This window comes from Thunnus albacares, chromosome 3 (genome assembly GCF_914725855.1).
Source record: "Thunnus albacares chromosome 3, fThuAlb1.1, whole genome shotgun sequence".
Classification (NCBI taxonomy): Eukaryota; Metazoa; Chordata; class Actinopteri; order Scombriformes; family Scombridae; genus Thunnus; species Thunnus albacares.
Window position 1 is genome coordinate 32,532,563 of NC_058108.1, and position 19,641 is coordinate 32,552,203.

The 19,641-nt window shown below is 39.3% G+C and overlaps 3 protein-coding genes across 3 annotated transcripts; 1 reads left to right on the plus strand and 2 right to left on the minus strand.

Annotated features, from left to right (window-relative positions):
- Positions 1–6,218: 6,218 nt before the first annotated feature.
- Positions 6,219–11,347, minus strand: wdr83os (WD repeat domain 83 opposite strand). Its single transcript, XM_044340118.1, has 4 exons — positions 11,167–11,347; positions 9,148–9,253; positions 8,090–8,187; positions 6,219–6,631 (listed from the first exon to the last, which is right to left on the minus strand). Exons 1-4 carry the CDS (start codon positions 11,214–11,216, stop codon positions 6,565–6,567), a joined length of 321 nt encoding a protein of 106 aa, XP_044196053.1. The 5' UTR covers positions 11,217–11,347; the 3' UTR covers positions 6,219–6,564.
- A 71-nt stretch (positions 11,348–11,418) lies between these two features.
- wdr83 (WD repeat domain containing 83) lies at positions 11,419–15,854 on the plus strand. The gene is made up of 10 exons (XM_044340107.1): positions 11,419–11,582; positions 11,897–12,009; positions 12,258–12,378; positions 12,857–12,962; positions 13,072–13,120; positions 13,316–13,442; positions 13,631–13,698; positions 14,033–14,141; positions 14,715–14,829; positions 15,104–15,854. Exons 2-10 carry the CDS (start codon positions 11,907–11,909, stop codon positions 15,257–15,259), a joined length of 954 nt encoding a protein of 317 aa, XP_044196042.1. The 5' UTR covers positions 11,419–11,582; positions 11,897–11,906; the 3' UTR covers positions 15,260–15,854.
- A 943-nt stretch (positions 15,855–16,797) lies between these two features.
- Positions 16,798–17,611, minus strand: LOC122976450 (persephin). Its single transcript, XM_044344942.1, has 2 exons — positions 17,533–17,611; positions 16,798–17,261 (listed from the first exon to the last, which is right to left on the minus strand). The coding sequence occupies exons 1-2, from the start codon at positions 17,609–17,611 to the stop codon at positions 16,798–16,800; spliced, it is 543 nt and encodes a 180-aa protein (XP_044200877.1).
- Positions 17,612–19,641: the final 2,030 nt, after the last annotated feature.

Below are 19,641 nucleotides of genomic sequence, written 5' to 3' on the forward strand. Positions count from 1 at the left end.
CTCTCTCTCTCTCTCTCTCTCTCTCTCTCTCTCTCTCTCTCTCTCTCTCTCTCTCTCCACTCTCCCGTTTTCTCCTCTCTCTATGTATCTCTATGAAAGTCGCTCCCTCTCCCTCTTATCAATTAATTCATATATTTACGTATTAAAGAGACACACCTCTACTTATAAAATTAATTACGTTAAATTCAAATGTTGTATTTGCTATTTAGGTGCTTGATATACTGCATGTTACAGTATTTGATGTCTTGCGTGATTTGCACTTTTTTTTTTGCTTACTAGTCTATATATTATGTGCTTTAGTTATTAAATATTGTCACTTTGTAATTCAGCTGCTACTTCCTTTCAGGGACACCTGTGATATATTTTCCATCCTTGGGAAGGAGTCCCACCACCAGCCAAAGTTTTTATTTATTCATTGATTTTTTTTATTTATCTATATTCCCATGAATAAAAATGACTTGACTGCCGGGTGCCCCTGAGACAAATTTACACCACAGGCCACAGTGGAAAATAAAAATGTCTCTTACTTTTCATTCATTTTACTTTATTTAAGCACCGTCTTTTTTTAGCTGCTTAAATAACGTAAAACTTAAAAGTAAAATCTGAATTTTACAGTTTTTGTTTTTTTTTTGTTAATTAATGAGCATTGGCCTTGTCAAATAAATAAATGAATGATTTAATTCAATTCACAGAACTTTATTCATCCTCAGCACAGCAATTTAAATCTTCTGGCTAAGAGAGCAGATAAAAATTTGTCACAGCAATATTTAGAATACAAACAGCATAAACAGGCTGAGACAAGTGCCACACACTACAAAAGGTATAAACAAAATACAGTTAGGTATCAGTTTGCAAAAAAAAAGTTAAAATAAAATAAGCTTAGAAGCAAATGTGTATTTTCCCATGGTTAAAAATATGAATTACAGTAAAGAGGACAATCTCCTTGCTGTCTTTTAATAACAGACATACACAGATATTAAACAAACAACAGATAACAAATAAACTTTATTTAACACATGACTCAAAGAGACATTAATTCTGTTGGTTTTCCTTTCCTTTCCTTTCTGTATTTTCTCTCTCTGTGATACTGCTGGTGCATTCACAGGTGTATGTCTTTAAGGAAGAGAAGGAATAGGACGGCGATAGAGAAATATTGAGATCATTTCAGGCTAACTAGGCTATAGCTACAGGACCAATGTCACAGGAATCTGACTGTTTCTTTTTTTTTTTTTTTAAATCCAGTACCAAGCTGTGATGCAGCTGGAAAACTCAGTTCATACTAGTGACAATGTTGTGCACGCTAACATTTAAATGCATGCAAGTGTTTGCAGTTTTTGCAGCTCTTCCATCTTTGTGTGTCATGTTATGTACCTCTCTCTCTCTCTCTCTCTATCTGTTTATGTGTGTGTGTGTGACAGCACAATGAAAGAGGAAGCCCAACTCAGCATCTTGTCACCAACAGTGCTAGTGTTCACATCCAACAATAACACCTTCCTCCTGAGAATTAAAGTCTGTAGCCGTACATACACTTTCTCTACACACACACACACATATTGCAGAGGTTCTGTACTGTGTAACCTCATTTGAGGACACACAAAGTAGCCTGGCTGTTATGCTGCAGAGACTCAGTGGACCTTGGTATACATGCACAAACACACGTCCACACATACAGCACCAGCACACACAAACACAAGTATGTACACACTCAGAAATGACGTAGGCCGCAGTGCCTCAATATAGATGGAATTCAGGAAACACATGCACATCTTAAAAGTGTTAAAATCATGATAGACAGGAAAGGACACAGCCTCAAGGTTAAAGTACGTTAGGTTTGAAAGGTTAGTGGTTCAAATTTTTAGCCAGGTGCAATTAAACACTGCTGTATTCATACCTCCTGTTAATGCCAACTATTAAGAGATCCACTCATAATGCACTTTCAGTGTAAGTGATGGGGGACAAAATCCACAATCCTCCTTCTGTGCAAAAATGTATTTAAAAGTTTATTTGGTGCTCACTTATAGAGCCCTACAAGGCCAGGCACCACAGCACATTACGGACCTTCTGCACCCCTACACCACTAGTCGAGCTCTTAGATCCTCCACCGAGGGCTTTCTAAGTGAACCTCGTACACATTTTAAGACCCGGGGAGACCAGGCTTTCCAGTCGGCAGCCCCTAAGCTTTGGAATATTCTTCCCACAAGCTTAAGGTCCTTGGATAATGTAGACGCTTTTAAAAAGCAGCTAAAAACCCATTTGTTCAGACAGGCATTTGGGTAGTATGTGCTGTTTTATATCTTATTTTGTCTATTTTATCTGCTCTCCTTGTATATTTTATCTGGTGTATTTGTTTTTTTATTTATTCTAACTGCATCTTATTTTATTTTACACATACATAAATAAACTTTGCTTGCTTGCTTGAAGATAATATGAAGATTCAGCTGTTCAAAATTAGTCAAGCTGACTCAATATCTCTCAAAGTTACAGTCTTTATAGTGTCAAACAGGAAAACATCGTCTGTCAAGACACAAAGAAGGAATGTTGTACTAAAAACACTGTAACTGCGCAAGACGTCAACTTTATTTTATTTTACTCACTAATTTTTTTAAATACATTGTGGACCCATCCATTAAACATGCCTTTAGTGCAGGATCAGGCAGTATTTCTCTACAATATTAAATATGCAACAATCAAAGTTAGGGTTTGAAAAAACACCTCAAGTGTTATTTATTTAAGTATCAAAAAGTCAGCTTATCCACTTCATCAGGACTACGCGGGTGTGGTTTAATCAGATTTGAGTGGTGGTGCCGGCAACAGAAGCAAAACAACCCCACACTTGTCATCACCTTTTCCTTCAAATATTGCTGAATGCTGATTGGTGCTCAGAAGGAGAAATACCTTACATCACCTTTACTCAAGTTGTTCAAACTTTGGCAGAAAATTTCATGTTGGTGTAAAAAGCTGAAACTGAAACTGACCTGCTTTCTAGCTAACAAACACATCCTGATTTAGAAGACATGGATGTGACAATGATGTTTCTAAGGTGACATGAAATATTATATCATCTATGTCTTCCTGTGAGAGTCAAGGGACCACCTAAGTCTAATGAAGCAAAGGAACATAATGCTCTCACTCGGTAGTGTGAGAGAAGAGCTCGCTTTGAATTGATATTTTGCCTCCAGATTCCAGATTTTGCATCCAGACTCGCTTGTGTTTATGCATGTGTATATACATTTGTGTTGTTGCTCAAGTTCATTATCATATACATTTAAAAGTTACAATTGTACATTCAAATGCAATGAAATGCATGTGCCCAGGCTCTCTCAGTCCTTAAAACTACATATAAATTAGACATAATCATAAAAAAAACAATAAGTAAGAAATTCCACAAATAATAAATTGCTATGAGTTACGTAAGTGCTTACTGCCCAGTACTACTCTAACTGCCTCGGGGTAAAAACTGTCTTTGAGGCGGCTGGTCTGAGCTCTGATGCTCTGTGGGCGTTTTCCTGAGGGAAGGAATGAGAACAGGCCATGTGTTGGATGGCTGGTGTCCTCCATAATACTTAAGGTCTTCCTTCTGCAGCGAGAGGAGTTAATGTCCCGAATCTGTGGCAGTGATGATGTTTGAAGCTGTTTTTTTTACTGTCCTCCTCAGTTGTTTGTGGTCTTGTTCAATCAGGTTGCCAAACCACACCAGTATGTCTCCAGTAAGTCTCCAGTAAGGATGATCTCTATGGGTTTTTGTGGACATTCCATATGTTGTGTGGATATCTGTATGTACAGGCTGTGATAACAAATCTCCCTAGGAATAATAAAAACTCTATCTAGCTATCTGAAATTACTCAAACAGGCTAATAATAATAATAATAACTTAATTTGTTTATCACCTTTCATACAAGTAGTGCAGCTCAAAGTGCTTTACAATAAAATAAATTACATGCACCAAGTGCTTCACATGAAAAGGACATAAAAGCATGTAAAAAAAAAAAAAACGAATTAACGTAACATAAGATGGAAACACTTATATAAAAATAAGATAAATTAAAGTGAATTAAAGTGGTGTGGTGGTAATTTGAGACTTAATAAGCAAAAACTTTCGCAACGTCTACACAATCTGCAAATCGGCACCTTGGTCTCTGAAGCCATAAGCAGACAGAACCTCCCTTTTCCCAACGGACGCAGACTCACCGCTGGTCTTGATTAAACCCCGAAATAAGCCTCACCGCAGGCAGGTACACCGAAGCTTTGACTTAACCAAAACAAACCTTTATGTTTGCTTTAAGTCTCATCTGGATCAGGTTTCAAGTCTGTAGAAGTTGCTTTTTAAATTATTTGCCAGGTATTGGCTTCTTCTCAAGAGACTAAAACAAACTCTGGTATCTCATATTATTTTGACTGGCAGCAGGAATAGTTCAGAGTAGAGGGGCAACCTGGGTCAGTGGGCTCCCATGGTGAACGTGTGAGGAGTAGTTTCAGGACAGCCTTAAAAACTTCACTTGCCAGCTGTTCAACATCACTAAGAAGTATTTGTAGGAGGAATTTTGTGCCGTTTTGTGTAAAAATGTCTTTCCACTCCAGATTAAAACATTTCTGTGAGAAAACATCATTTTAGTGGCATTTTAGTGCTTTTCCTCCATACTAGTTGAGGCCACTGATGTTCATTCAAGACTCATTTGTGATACCGTTGTGCCCTCTAGTGTTACAGAGTGAGATGGAGGTCTGATCCACAAGAGTCCTCCTTACACTCTGCTTTGATTTGGCAGATCCAACAGTGCAGAATATGGAGATTAGATTTAATTAAAATTGCCTCAAACCTGTCACCCGCTGAACTTAAGATCCACATTCAGCAAACTGTGACAGTTTTTAATATCCAAATTACGCAGCCCACCCGATCAATGCTGATGATAACTGCTGACTCGGGACAAATTCAATATCCTCTCCTCTGATAGCAATCAACAACAAATGCGGCATTGTGACTGGGACGGGCAGAATTTAAAAGCCACAACAAAAAGTGTAAAGGGAGTTGTTGTGCTCCAAAAAGTCAGTCAGTTAGCAGTTTGAGTCAGGACTAAATCAAGAGAAAATCCAGTGGAGTTTGCTGAAATTGTGGCAGCAATTTCCCACTCAGCGTGGCCTCAGCAGAGCCCGGCCTGAGGAGACATGAGTTACACAGCCATTAAATCAGTCTCACATCCAGCTGACACTCAAGCTTCTTGTCAGGTCATCAGCACACACACACACACAAGCAATTAATGCTGTGTGTGTGTGTGTGTGTGTGTGTTGTAGAGGGGAGAGAGCAGGGCTTTATTGCTTACTAGAGGAGTGACTGGAGAGGGATAGACCTACTGTAAATGTGTGTGTGTGTGACTGATTAGCAGATGTAACAGCTCCTGAACCGAGAAGAGGGGAAGGGGGGGTGGGGGGGGTGGGGGGGGGGGTGGGGGACCTCTCAACAGATAAATGTCTGCTGCAGTGTGTAGTGCATTATAAGTTACCTGAACCTGAAAGTGCACACTCACAACAGCAGTACGGTTTAATCCTGTACAAGAAATTTACTTGTGTACAACTATTCGTTCATATCTCAAAATTCACAAAGTACCTTTACATAACCTCACATTTAGAAGTGTGCCATATGATTGATATTTACATTTTGTGTAATTCTTATCCTCTTTTTTTGTTGTATAAAAGCACTATAATCCACTCTATTATATATAAAAATCTGTTTAAATGAAGTTTTTAAGAGTTAAGCAGAGATTTATCTGTGTTGTATATTAATCAGAGTTGATTATGTGGGGGTTAAAAAAGGTTAAAGTAACAAACTAGTAAAACAAACTACTAAATCAGGGTATAGTTTCCTTGAAGTCTTGTTCAATAGACTGATGTGTTTTAATTCTCTTTGTTTTAAAATGTTCCCATGACTCTCTGGAAAGCAGTATTGATACTGAGCGGATTATCCAGGTAAAATAAAGTAAATCGAATTGAATTAAAATTGAAAAAGGGACTTCAGTTGATGACAGGCATCAGTGCCTCGCTGTCATTTAGTGCCGAGGGTGATATATTGCAGCTTTCAGAGAAATATTATAGTTATAGTTGCCACTAGGATGTTGATATAGACAGTATTTATAAGTTATAGACTGGTAGCATAATAATACCACAACTTCCATATGATGTGAATGCAACTTTAATGTTCTCTTCCAAAGACAAACAAAAGCCAGCAGTTCCTTTTAAAACCGTACATCTTTATTTACCATAAACTCCTCAACAGATCAGCCAAACAGTAAAAGTAAAATGTCAAAGTTTCCATAAAACAACAAAAGACTTAGAAAAGGTTGAAAAGAGAACATCATGAGAACACAGTCAAAGGCCATTTGATCCCTTCATCTATGATGTAGCGTCCTCTTTACTGTCCACCTCTCCTGGTCATCTGTTTTCTCTCTCTATCGCATTATCTTCCTTTCCGTCTCTGTTTTTGCTCGCCGGCGGCCAGGGGGGCCAATCAGCTGTCTCGTCACCCACTCCGGCATCCACAATTCACTCCCATACTCCTCCGTCGTGGGCCTTTGGTTACCATGGCGGCGACATCGGCTGTGGGTTCTGGAGGTAGGACATTACAACTGCTGAGATGGACAGCCTGCGGACAAAAAAAAAAAAAAGAAATGTTAGTTATAAAGTCACTATGAAACACCGCTTCTTGAACAGCTTGCCACCTTAGTTTAATGAATTTCCTGCTCAGAATTATATTGGAGCGGGATAAACATACAAGTGTACACCATAAATGTAACAGAAAGTGCATTATTTATAACATAGTTTTATTAAGACTATAAGAAACTTAATTCCAAAGTGCTCTGAGTCTGCAGAATTAAAAAAAAAATCTTCACTATTGTGAGGCTAGCACGTTTGTATTTTGACCAAAGCCTTCATCAGGTCTAGACAGTATTGTTAACATGTTTGCATTTGTTGTGATCCCTGATTTCAAAGAGCACCTGTGTTCATGGAGTGTGACTTTTTAAATTACACCCCGCTTTCGCCTATGAAGCAAAAAACACACTCTTTTTGGCATATTATTGGAGTTGAGCACAGGTCTGACTAGTGTTGAAGTCAGTATAATGAATTCATCTGAGACATATGAAGCCATTGAGTGGTTCATTTACACAAACATGTACCTGCCCTCCACTTCTCTTTTCATCCAGTGTAGAAACTCACCTTTGTTTAATAACACAGGGATGCTTACATCACATCTTGGCAATTGACAAATGTCCTTAAACCGCCCTTGAACCGGCATCTACGCGCAAGACGCTGGTGCATTAAGTTCATCGTCCGACATTACTTGCTGAGCCAAACATTTTGCGTTACTAAACTACGTCTTCATCAAGCTTGTCTTTAATACAACCTCATCTAGACAATGGACCAGAGGGCTTTTCCTCTGTGCAAATCTGTCTGTCTGCGGGGGCCCGGCCCAGCTTTACTGGACTGGTGCCCCGGTGTAGTACACTTTTTATAAGCAAATGGAAATGTATCAACCCTGGAGGTCACACAGTTAAAAGCTTTTGGACATTAGAGTTGGCTCATCTGGAGTCTCGATGGCAGGCAGAATTGAGTCTAAGCTACGGTTTTAAAGCTGCTTAATTTAAGACTTTAATGTAAACACATACAGTAGTACCTTCATTAGCCTTTATCATAACTAAGAGCTGCAACAGAGAGTCACATCCCCTATAACAAGCAGTAAAGACGCCCACAGTTTGCCAGAATTAAAAGTTTTTGAGTGCGCACGCTTCTCTGCCAAATCAGGGGGAAGCTTGGGTCGGACAGAATAGTATAACTCAAAAGTGTAAAAGAAAAACTTCAATAACTCATTCTGTTAAGTTTTTGTATTACAGTTGGCTTAGAATCATTTATAATATTGTAAAAATGATAATGTGATATGAGCATTTCTTCAAGATGCAATTCCACTGAAAGTCAATTAACTATATTATTGATTTATCTCCAAGCTCGAAGTTAGACAGAAGGCTGGTCTTTTCTCCCTGATCTCTGTGGTACAACCCTCCCAGACTGGCAAAACTATAATCAGTAATCTATGTTTCATACTCACATGAAGCTGCTCATCATCTGTTTGGTGTCTTCGGAGCTTCTGGAGTTTGCGAAGCTGATGAACGAGCAGTAGACCGCGATCCAGGCGCACCACTTCAGCTGAAACACAAACACACAGGTAACGCAGGTTAGATGTACCAGCTTAGGGAAGATTTGAAAGATTAAAATTTCATATAATGGTACATATAATGTTCTGCTTTGGATCAGACGTTTTCTTTAGAGAGAGAGAGAGAGAGAGAGACAGACAAACTGCATTAACAAAAACAAACAGTTGAAGTTTATTATGGAGATAACTGAACCAGGCTAGACGACGGCACAGCTGATTAAAAAGGCACCAAATCAATGAATACATGATGACTCTCAATTTGGTGTTGTCACTTAGAAACTGCTCTAATCTTTGTTCTGAAAACAAAGATGCATGACGTGATGTATCCCAACCCATACTTCCCAAACAGGATAACAGCACTCCAACGAAAAAGCTATTCTACAGGCAAAGGTTACTGTGCTTCCTTCACATGTACAGTATTGTTTAACTGTACTTACCTACCATATACAGATAGTCATATAGTATATTGTTAAGTGTTGCCATTATTTTGTACACCTCTAGTGGTTCTATAGGTACATTTGTAGTGTGAGTGTTTCTTGCACCTCGACCTGGCAGTGTTACTGAATTTTGAGATTTTAGGGGGAAAATAATATGTTCAATTGTTTTAACATTGAACACAAACAAGTAAAGAAACGTATTTGTTGATGGAAAGACAATCAATTAAACAAATGATCTACTATTCGACTGGGAGGCCACATGAGTGTACCGCCTTTGCCCTTTTGATTAAGTCTATTGTGTCCTGAAAGGCGAAAGCTGCCCTTCATCCTTCAACCTAAAAGGTGAGTTTACCTTTAATCTTCTAAATGGAACGATTGGGCTGGACCAAGCTCTACCCTTCAGAGACAACAGCCCTTTAGTGTGGACACACAGGCAGATGACAGAGGAGGCATAGGAGACAGAGGTTGTGTGTGTGTGTGTGTGTGTGTGTGTGTGTGTCAGTTTCTGTAGGTCACCTTGAGCATCAGTCCACACATGCTGAAGATCATGCCGAGCAGGTTCATGTAGTCAGGGGTGGGGTCCTCCAGTGTGGGGTTGGTCTCTGTGCTGGGAGGCTTGTACCTGTAACACCATAAAAGCATGATCAAACGCTTAATGTAGGTTGTTTTATTGTGTGTTTTAAAGCCTCCCGCCACTCAAACATGTGTTTTTCTTCTTGCTACTGCAGTTGGATGTTTGGAGCTTACGTGCAGAGTTTAACATTTGAAGGCTGTTTTCACATTTTTCTGCTGAACGGGGAAGTTTCTATATGTGTTCATGAAAATGTTAAAGCAGCAGGCCAACAAGCATGACTTGTGACTATTTTGGAAGCTAATCCTGGTTGAATATTCAACTTACACAAGTGTGATGTGGAAACCTGAAACATGTAATGCACAAACACTGAGAATGGACTTTACAGTGAAGTAGGAGACATCTAGCGTCCAGCAGCTCAACTTTTGAAATGAAACATATTTACATATTCATATATTCTGGATTTTTAATGAGGGAGAAGGAGTAGATATAATTTGAAGAATTTCTAACTAAGTAATTGAACTTTTTTGTGGAAAAAAAACAGATACAAATTATTATTCAAATGTCCTCAAGCATGTCTGAAGGGGATCTTTAAATATTTAACATTTTAAAAGTGATAAGTGAAGGCTACTGTGTACTACATGCCTTGCACACTCATCACTTTTCATGTTATGCGGGCCCTGCAACTGTTGCACCCCTGGTCCTGAACATTTTGCCCAAATGTGATTGTTGAACATCTAAATTCTAAACCATGGACATCGATCCGCTGCTGTAACAGCCTCCACTCTGCTCGACTTTCTACTAGATTTTGGAACCTGGCTGCGGAGATTTACTCTCATTCAGCCACAAGAGTATTAGTGAGGTTATGCATTGATGTTGGCAGCTTTCAGTTCATCTAAAAGGTGTTGGATGTGGCTGAGGTCAGAGTCTGTGAAGGCCATTGAAGTTCTTCCACAGCAAATTGGGAAAAGCATTTCATTATGGACCTGGCTTTGCATATTGAAACAGACAAGGGCCTTTCCCAAGCTGTTGGCACAAAGTTGGAAGAACACCGTTGTCTAAAATATCGATTTATACTATAGCATTACTGTTTCTCTAAACTGAAGCTAAGGGATCAAGTTAAAACCAAGAAAAACAGCCCCAGATGTATATACAGGGGGTTCCACTGACCTTTGGCCATATAGTGTAAAAGTCACCTTGTGCCACAAGATTGTGTTAATTATTCAGCTCCTAAAGAACGATGTTTCTAACTTTGAAATAGAGCTGGAACAACTAGTGAATTATTTGATTACTTGCCAATTATTATATTAATTGCCAACTATTTTGATAATCAACTAATCGAGTCATTTTTTAAGAAAAAAAAAAGTCGAAATTCTCTGATTCCAGCTTCTCAATGTGAATATTTTCTGGTTTCTTTAGTCCTCTATGACAGTGAACTGAATATCTTTGGGTTGAGGACAAAACAAGACAATTGATGACGTCTCCTGGGACTTTGGGAAACAGTGATCGACGTTTTTCATCATTTTCTGACTTTGTATGGACCGGACAACTAATCTATTAATCGAGAAAGTAATCGACAGATGATTGAATAATGACATCAATCGTTAGTTTGAAAAGAACAAAATACACTGAAGAGTAGCCCAATGAGAAAGTGACTTGCTAACTGCCTGCCATGAATGAGATGAGAGAAAATAGCAATTAACGACATATGGAAACACTACTCATTTATAAATACTGTTAACAAATTAATGAACAGAACTAAACCACCGACAGACGATGGAATATTTAAGTAATTATCTACATATGCAGACAGTTCAGGGGTGTATAAATCCTACGGCTAAACGAGCTAATCGCTAATCCCTTCAAGCTAGACTCATGATTTGAGGTTAGCTGGTTAGCTGCCATTAGCTAAAGTAGCTAATTTCACTTTAAAAAAAGCTCGATTTTCTGTATAAAATACTCACCTCAAAATCTTATTCTGTCGCCTCGGGTCTGACATGTTGTTGGAGGACATAATATGCTACAATTCCCTCGTGTTATGATTTTTTTTAGGAGTAAATTTAAACTCCAGGGACAGAATGACAGCTGATCGGCCCTTTCGTGAACGGCCTGAGGTGTATTTCCGGTGTATTTCAAAACTAAAGTTGAGCGTACTCCGTAGGCTAAACTTAAACGGGAAGAAGCTTGTCGGAATCTTATTTTGAAAGGAGTACTTGATCCCAGTATGCATTGCGCGTATTAGCAAACATAAGGGGTAAAATGAATGGAAGAGACTTTAGCTAGATTGTAAAAACATGAAGTTAAAATTGGTTACTAATTGATTTAACTAATTGTATCAGGAAAATCAACATGAACCACCCCTAAACTTGAACTTCTTTTGGTAAGTAAAACAATAACTGACACCGCTGTGAGAAGAAAATGCCAGATGGAGTGTAAAGTGTTGTTTTAGTCAGGTTTATATACAAAAATCTACTTTTCAAGCTAGAAACCGGATTTCCAGAAGTCATTTTAGTTTTCTTGGAGGAAGCCAGTGAAGTAAATAGAGTTTTTGAGGGGCCAAGAAGTAACGTTAATACTAGACGACTTACGGTTCTAAATTAAGTGCAAGTTTTAAATTAAAAGGGATAAAACCACATAACAACCAGCTGCTAATGAAGTGGGAATTGTCACTGACATGTCTTTGTTTGTCCACACAGGTTGTGTCATGGCGTTTCCTCTCCCCAGACCTCAGGCTCCTCAGCTTCCCCAGCATCTGCTTAGGACCGTAGACTGTCAGCAAGGAGCTGTCAGGGCTGTTCGCTTCAATTGTAATAATGAAACACAAATGTTCATCATGCTAATGTTGAGACTGTTGAGATAAATCAATATCCAATATATGAAAACATGCACACTATAGTCTGACTGTAGTCCAGTTAAATTAACAGAGTAAAGTAGATACTCTTTGTTCTTTACTTCTATTGTGTCATGTTTGTATTATTTAAGTCTGTACACTCTTTGTGATGTCAGTTGCTTCAGCTTACACCTGTCTCTGTCTCGTGTCTCCCTGCTTGGTCAGCTGATGGGAACTACTTGCTGTCCTGTGGCAGTGACAAATCTCTAAAGCTGTGGAGTGTGAGCCGAGGGACCCTGTTGAAGACATACAGTGGCCACGGATACGAGGTTCTGGATGCAGATAGGTGAGCGAAGAGTTGTCACAGTCACCTCATCTACACTGTGTTAGGAAGGTCAATTCAGCGATACAGTTTCATCAAATTGCATGATAAAGTAGTGTAAACACATGAAGAAGGAGAAATGTTGAAAAGATGTCCTTAAGAGATAGATAGATAAATGAATGGGCAGGATGACTACATGTAGGGCTGCAACTAACAACAATTATTTTCATAATCAGTTCATCATGCTGATTATTTTCTTGATTAAACAAAGACTTTGTTTGTTTGCAATGTAATGTAGGAAGTTTTGTTCTTGTCTATGTTTGACATATGTTTCACCTCTGCAACTGTATTTTGGTGTTCTTGTAAGTCCATGTGAGTTGGGCACTGGTATGCGCATGACACAATAACTGACTATACTTCACTGAAGCACAGAATAGCGCTTTATAACTCTTAACCCCTGCACGAATGAACCGTTCTTGTTTCTCATTGGCTACTTCCACAGTTCCTATGACAACAGCCAGATCTGCTCCTGCAGCTCGGACAAGACAGTGATCTTGTGGGACGTCGCCACCGGCCAGGTCACACGAAAGCTCAGAGGTCACGCCGGGGTCAGTTCTGCTGTCTGTTTGTTTGTCACACCTGCACAATGTCACTTCGTTTCTCTGTCTGTTTGGTTTTGCTTTTTTTCTTGATCTCACTAAAATTTTCTGTCTGCAGAAAGTCAACTGTGTCCAGTTCAATGAGGAGGCAACTGTCATCTTGTCTGGTAAGTCTCCATTCATGTAACATACCTACAATACATTATTCAGTATATTAGTGTGTGGTCCAGTCTATCAAAACTAATATTGATCATTTACTGTTTCAAATTGTATCACTTTTTTCTTATTAGAGTTTTATGTTCATTTATTCACGCTGTGTTTGTGTATAAATAAAAGTATTATATCTATTTTTCACCATTCAGGTTCCATAGACGGGACCGTGCGGTGCTGGGACACCAGGTCCCGAAGATTTGAGCCCATCCAGGTTCTAGATGAGGCTCGAGACAGCATCAGCAGTGTGAAAGTGATGCAACATGAGCTGCTTACAGGGTCAGAACACTACTTATTTTGCCATTATTTAGATTTGATTTTAAGATTAATTCACAAATGACTAATGTCTCCTGTTCATTCAGACTGCAGCAGTTATAACGTTAGCTAGAGTCGTATAAAGAGACGATTAAAACAGATTTTAAGATTGCACTGACACACTCTTCTCACAACAAACATCTTCTGTTTAGGTCGGTGGACGGCAGAGTGAGACGTTACGACCTGAGAATGGGACAGTTGCATGTTGACTTCATCAGCAGTGAGTAATCTTATCCATTACGGTATTTTCCACATTCAGAAAACATGGTGACGACTATTATTCTGTTGAAGATGCATCCCAGCAGTGTAAGATTTATAAAGAAAATGATCATATAGAATTACAGAAGATGAAAATATAGCTCATAAGAGTAGAAAGCCAACAGAAAAGTAAAGTTAAGTGTTGATATATCATAAAGCAGTTTTTGTTTTTACACTACGACATCAGTTCTTAATGTGTTACTCATGTGATCATTCACATTTTCACCTGCTCAGTAAAGGACGTGTGTGCAGAACTTTTTAAATGCACTTGTAACTTGTATGTTTGTGTGTTCCAGGTCCCATCACCTGTGTGTGTTTCAGTCAGGACGGTCAGTGCACACTGAGTTCCAGTCTGGATTCAACGGTCAGACTGCTGGACAAGAGCACCGGAGAAATGCTGGGAGAGTGAGTGGTGTTCAACTGTTTCTCTCATTTAGAGCATGATGCCTTCACATCACTGGGGCTCCTTCCACTTTGTTTAAAAGATAAAACAGTGTGACACAGTATGGGAAGGGCTCATTGTTTTGAGTATACGAGTCAATTAAAAAAATCGATGAAATCCAGGTAAAAAATTTGAGTATAAAAGTCTTAAATTAGCATTTGAAGTTGTGAAAAATAGTGTCAACATTTACAGGTTTTTTAGTACTTGAAGGACTCATAATCAGCAGAGCATTTGAATCTTCTCTCTATATTTTATCTAACATATGTAAGGGGGACAGTTGAGAGTTGAGCAAGAGTTGTGCTTGCTGCAACATTACCAGCAATATCTTGAATCCTTCTCAAAAATCAAGATATTTTTCCACTAAAATCTATAAAAACAAAAGCAGTGATTCTTAGTCATTTTAAAGAACAACATTACACTAAAACAATATTTAGGCTTGAACACTTATTAGCTTTTATTCCACTGTTTAAGTTGTAAACTGTCATCTACGTTTCAACACATTACCAGCATTTGTTTTGTTTGTTTGTTTTGCTCAGGTATACAGGACACAAGATGAAGGGCTATAAGCTGGACTGCTGCCTGTCCAATAAAGACACCCACATCCTGAGCTGCTCAGAGGACGGACACGTCTACTGCTGGGACCTTGTGGAGGTAAGTGTCCCCTTAACAACCTGCGTAGAGCACTGAACATTTCATCACAAATGTTTTACAGAACTACAGTGGACAGAAATACTAACAAATATTTAACAATAGCATATAGAGCAGCAGCCTGAGTCCCCTTGTTTGATTTTATGACAGAATAGCAGAGGAGTGTAATAGTGGACTCGATCGACAATCTGTCTTCAAGAACCAGTCCATCATCAAAATTAAATTATCTTCACTATGCTATTTGTCACCAAATTTTCGTTGCGTCTCTCACTTCCAGGGGTCTCTGTCCTTGAAGCTGCCGGTGGGGAAGGCTGTCGTCCAGTCGCTGTCCTTCCACCCCACAGAGACCTGCCTCCTCACAGCCATGGAGGGGCGTGTCCAGGTGTGGGGGGCAGAGCCAGAGGAGACAGAGGAGGATGCGATGGCCACATAGAGAGGGTGAAAGTAGTAGAAGCGTACTGAGAAGATTCCTGTTATTCTAGTAACGAGGCTATACTGTCATCCTAAAGAAAACCAAATTAGGATGCCTGATGTAGTTATATAAAACCTAATGTGGCATCTTACTACCACGTTTAGTTTTTCTGTCTGTAAAGACGAGGTTGCTGGTGCTGGAAAAGAAGTGCTGAAAGAAGGAATATCAGGAATCGCAAAGGCTCACGTGGACTACCCAAATCAATGAGATCATAACTGGAGTGTGTGTAAATTTATAAATAACCATGCTGGAAAAGTGGTTTTATTTTAGTCTTGAGGTGAGCTACTTTCAGACAGTGGCCGTCGAAATAAAGTTAACTCTTCAGCCAGATTCCCAGTCTGTCCTCATGGCTGTTAACTTCACAAAAATGTAAGCGGAAAGCAAATGCTGTTGAGATTTTGTTACCAGATGCTTCACAGAATACACAATCTGGATATGAATTCAGCTCATTAGTGAGTCATCTCGCCCGCACGCTATTGGATTTATTAATTTTTGTATGACATCAAAATATTTTTGTACAAAACCGAATAAACATTGTCTTTTATAATTAACACCACATTATGTGTTGTCTCTTCTTCATATAAATGATACTCCAACCAACACGGTTCGGTTCTTTACAAGCTTATCTTTATTAGTACTGTACACAATGAACATAGAGATGAGCACGTTATAAAATAAGTTAATCAGCATGACAAATGAATGGCAACAAATAAATAAATAACTTATTATACATAAATAAATGTTTTAAAATGTGGCAGGACCGTCGGTGTCTTTGTCTGAATTGTAAAGAGCTTCACTCGGCTGCATTTGTCGAACCACAAGATGTAGCTATGCAGCTTTGTACACATGATCCATTCTATTATAAACCCCAAAATTGCATTAAAGATTTTAAATAAATATATATGTCAGCATATTTACAAAAAAAAAAAAGTCAAGTAGTTTCTTGTAGAATCGTGTCTCTGATTGAGTTCTGCTCTTCTAAACGGCGTTGTCAGGAAATCAAAACATTCAGAATAGAGCAAAATCAGTTGACATAAGTATGAAAAAGTATTTACATTTGAAGACTTCCCTTCCAAATCCCTTTATGTATTTATTGCAGACGTCAAATGAAAAACTCCCCTTTTTCCAGAATGCAAACTGTTCATGAACTCAGAAAGCATCCTGGTTTTTAGCTTGACTGATATCGGAGTAGTTTTTTTAAAGCTCTCGTAAGCCAAAAGTTGTTAAATTCTAATCCTGTTGAGGTTCATGAGATCTTCAGTTGAAGTCAAACCATTTAAATCAACAAAACTTGGAGTTATGAGGTTTTCACCCAAAAGCGACTCGTGTCAATTTGGGGAAAATAGCTTGATTTTGTGACATAAAACATGACATTTTGGAATGAAAGTTGTCGTTTTCAGAAATTACAAGAAAACCAGTTTTGTCCTCCCAGATCATCTCGATCGCTTCATACCGCCCCACCCTTTCACTCCCCGCTTCACCCGTCTACGTTCAGCCCTCTAGCCCACACAGCTGCAGCCCGCAGCCGACAGCTTCTCCACCTTGTGCCAGCGGTGTGAGTTATCGAGGAAGGCCATGTCCTCATGGTGGGAGGGCCGGCAGCAGGGCGCGTTGTGCCACAGCTCCCCGGGCGCCGGTTGTGGGAGCACCCCACTGAGCTGCAGGTTGGTGAGGGTGAGGTCGTGGTTGGAGCGAACGCGGGGACACGTCCCGCTGCAGTACTTGAAGAGGACGGATTCGTCTGAGTCGTAGCCAAGCCCGAGGTCTCGAACCTGCAGCAGGATGGAGTGCAGGCCACACTGGGAGTCATGAGTGGAACGGCGTGACCGGACCGGGATCGGGACGATGGGATCGGGTGATGGCCCAACTCCAGAAGTCTCTGTTTGGCCATCTTCTTCAGCAGGATCTCTGCTTTTGTTGTCCTCACTTGGAGACATGTGTGATGCTGTTTCTCGTTTCTGATCTAGAAAAGGCAGAAAGAGTTATCTAAACGTATCATATGTACCAAATTACTGGTAAGAAATTTATAAAAAGGGTCCTAACTGACAGCTAAGTGCAACTACTTTCAAACTTCACCCCAATCCACATTGAAACAACAAATATTTACACTCTAGCTAAAAGATCAAATTTCTCAGTATATACACCATATTTAATACAACATTGGGAAATTCAGTAAAATGTAGATTTTAGCCAAAAGGTCATAGGTCATGACCCTCATTTCAGCCAACACTCACCGATCAGTGACCTCAGCCAGTGGCCCTCTCCCCTCTGGATGCAGAACAGAATCACAACCAGCTTCAGCAGGGACCTCATCGCTAGAGTCTGCTCTTCGTCTACGCCGTCGCTCAAAGAGAACCAGACGTGTCTGCAAGTGTTTGCGGGTGCGAGTGATGCTTAAGATGTAGACGAGTCGCGACCTCCAATATATAGCCCTCGGAGATGAAGGGGGGTGAAGGGACGAGACGAGGAGGTGTAGGGGGGAGACAGACACTAACCCGTTACTTGCCAACAGACTATTCCATTCACCTGAGCCTGACAGCTAGCGTAGGAGGGCAGGCGGGCGTTTGACCCAGAATTTGTCCTGTTGGGATTATCTAATTGGTGTAAATCACTGGTTTATTGTTGAGTTTCCCGCAGATGTTTTTCCAGAGGACTCTGGCCCCTGGCAAATGGAGGGTTGGGGTTTCTTAAAAGGAGTGACTTGAAGGAGTGGACAATGATGCCACTTTGATGATGCTGAGAAGAATGTGTGATAAATGAATCATTAGAAAGATAGCAAGACAGACACGGAAGTGGAAAGGCAGCCAAGAGATACATTCATAGACAGAAAATTATCAATCAGAAAATTATCAATACACAAACAAAAAGCAAAAAAAAAAAAAAAAAAAAAGAGTCATGTAGGAAATGTAAATGATGGAGCTTTTAAAAAGTTTAAAAGAGCAAGATGAGTCATTGTGGAATGTCTTTAAATAGGCCCCCGTTGTAATCTGCTTTAGTCACTTTTCTAATTTTAAAGGTGATTTCTGAGGATTGATAAAGGAACGTAAGAAGAAACTCTAAAAGGTTAAACGCTGAAGAGAAAAAAAGGAAGTCAGGTTATAATTAGAACACAACAGGGCCTGTTTCAGCAGACATTCCACAATAGGTGACTCGTCTTGAAAAGAAGACAGAGCCGGTCCATAAATTGAGGGATTGGATCAGCAATGTGTGGCTGACATGTAGAATATGTAGAATATGCATTATGTAAAGGTCATAGGGCCCGAACAGGCAGTGAGTGGAATTTGGAGTTTGCAAGAAAGTGCATATTTGGACCCTGTTTCTGCCATACAGGTGCAGGTCAAACACCTCTGTGCACCTTTTTATAGCAAATGATGTGACTCAGGCTGAAAATATGGATAACCGCTGAATTAGGTAATGAGCTGCCAAACCGTCTGGTCCTCCTCTATATCTGAGAATACTGAAACCAGTCGCTTTAATCACAAACAGCCCTACAATAACACGTATCATTCTCTCTAGATTTATATCTGTGAACTCCATCTAAATTGATCACATTTATCTTTATATGTACCTCACAATTAAGACTGCTTGTAAGACTAAAGTAAGTGTAGGTTTATTTCTAGTAAGTATTTCCAGTTCATTAAAATCATCGATTTTACAGCCAAGAATACAGATGTAATAAGGCATTATGGTTTGCTTTACATTTTTGACTTTTTAAGTACAGTTTTATGTATTTATTGTTTATTTTAATGGAGACAAGTATATGGCGTTGGACTAATGCCATGCACCTTGGCATTTATAGCATAAGCTAGTTAACAATGTCTGTACGGACCTTCATACAGATACGATACACAAAACACAACAACAAAATATGTAAAACAACACAACTCAAAGAGAACCAACAGATCATACAAGACTATACGTCTGGTTCCTTTTTAAAAACAGTTTTAATTTGATTTACAAAAGGACACCTTATGGTTCCCCAGGTAGTAGAAGTACCTCAAGAGCCTGTTTTTTTTAGGTATTTATGGATAAGTTTAGATTAATATTAGCAAACTGAATAACATGATCAAAACCTGACATATGTAGTTTCTTAAGAATACAGCAGTGGTGGGAAAGATGTCTGTTCATTTAACCGAGATGACAATAAATCAATTACTTATTTCCAGTTATTTCTGAAACCTTTTGACAGCTGGGTAATATCATAGAGCCAAATGCGAACTATTTAAAATCATCTAAATTTGAAAGTCTTCACGACACCATCGTTTTAATGTAAATGAATGACTTGCTTGAATGTGGAGGATGGATTTACTTCATCGAGACAAATTGTCTGTTTAAATGTTAAC

Excerpts from the sequence above, each read along its gene's own strand:
- wdr83os (XM_044340118.1), bottom strand. The coding sequence starts at position 11,216 with ATGTCCTCCAACAACATGTCAGACCCGAGGCGACAGAATAAGATTTTG. Across the intron at positions 9,254-11,166 it reads CGACAGAATAAGATTTTGAG|GTACAAGCCTCCCAGCACAG; the intron begins GTGAGTATTTTA and ends ATGGTGTTACAG. Across the intron at positions 6,632-8,089 it reads CAGATGATGAGCAGCTTCAT|GCTGTCCATCTCAGCAGTTG; the intron begins GTGAGTATGAAA and ends TTTTGTCCGCAG.
- wdr83 (XM_044340107.1), top strand. The coding sequence starts at position 11,907 with ATGGCGTTTCCTCTCCCCAGACCTCAGGCTCCTCAGCTTCCCCAGCAT. Across the intron at positions 12,379-12,856 it reads GAGGTTCTGGATGCAGATAG|TTCCTATGACAACAGCCAGA; the intron begins GTGAGCGAAGAG and ends CTACTTCCACAG. Across the intron at positions 14,142-14,714 it reads ACCGGAGAAATGCTGGGAGA|GTATACAGGACACAAGATGA; the intron begins GTGAGTGGTGTT and ends TGTTTTGCTCAG.
- LOC122976450 (XM_044344942.1), bottom strand. The coding sequence starts at position 17,611 with ATGAGGTCCCTGCTGAAGCTGGTTGTGATTCTGTTCTGCATCCAGAGG. Across the intron at positions 17,262-17,532 it reads CTGGCTGAGGTCACTGATCG|ATCAGAAACGAGAAACAGCA; the intron begins GTGAGTGTTGGC and ends TGCCTTTTCTAG.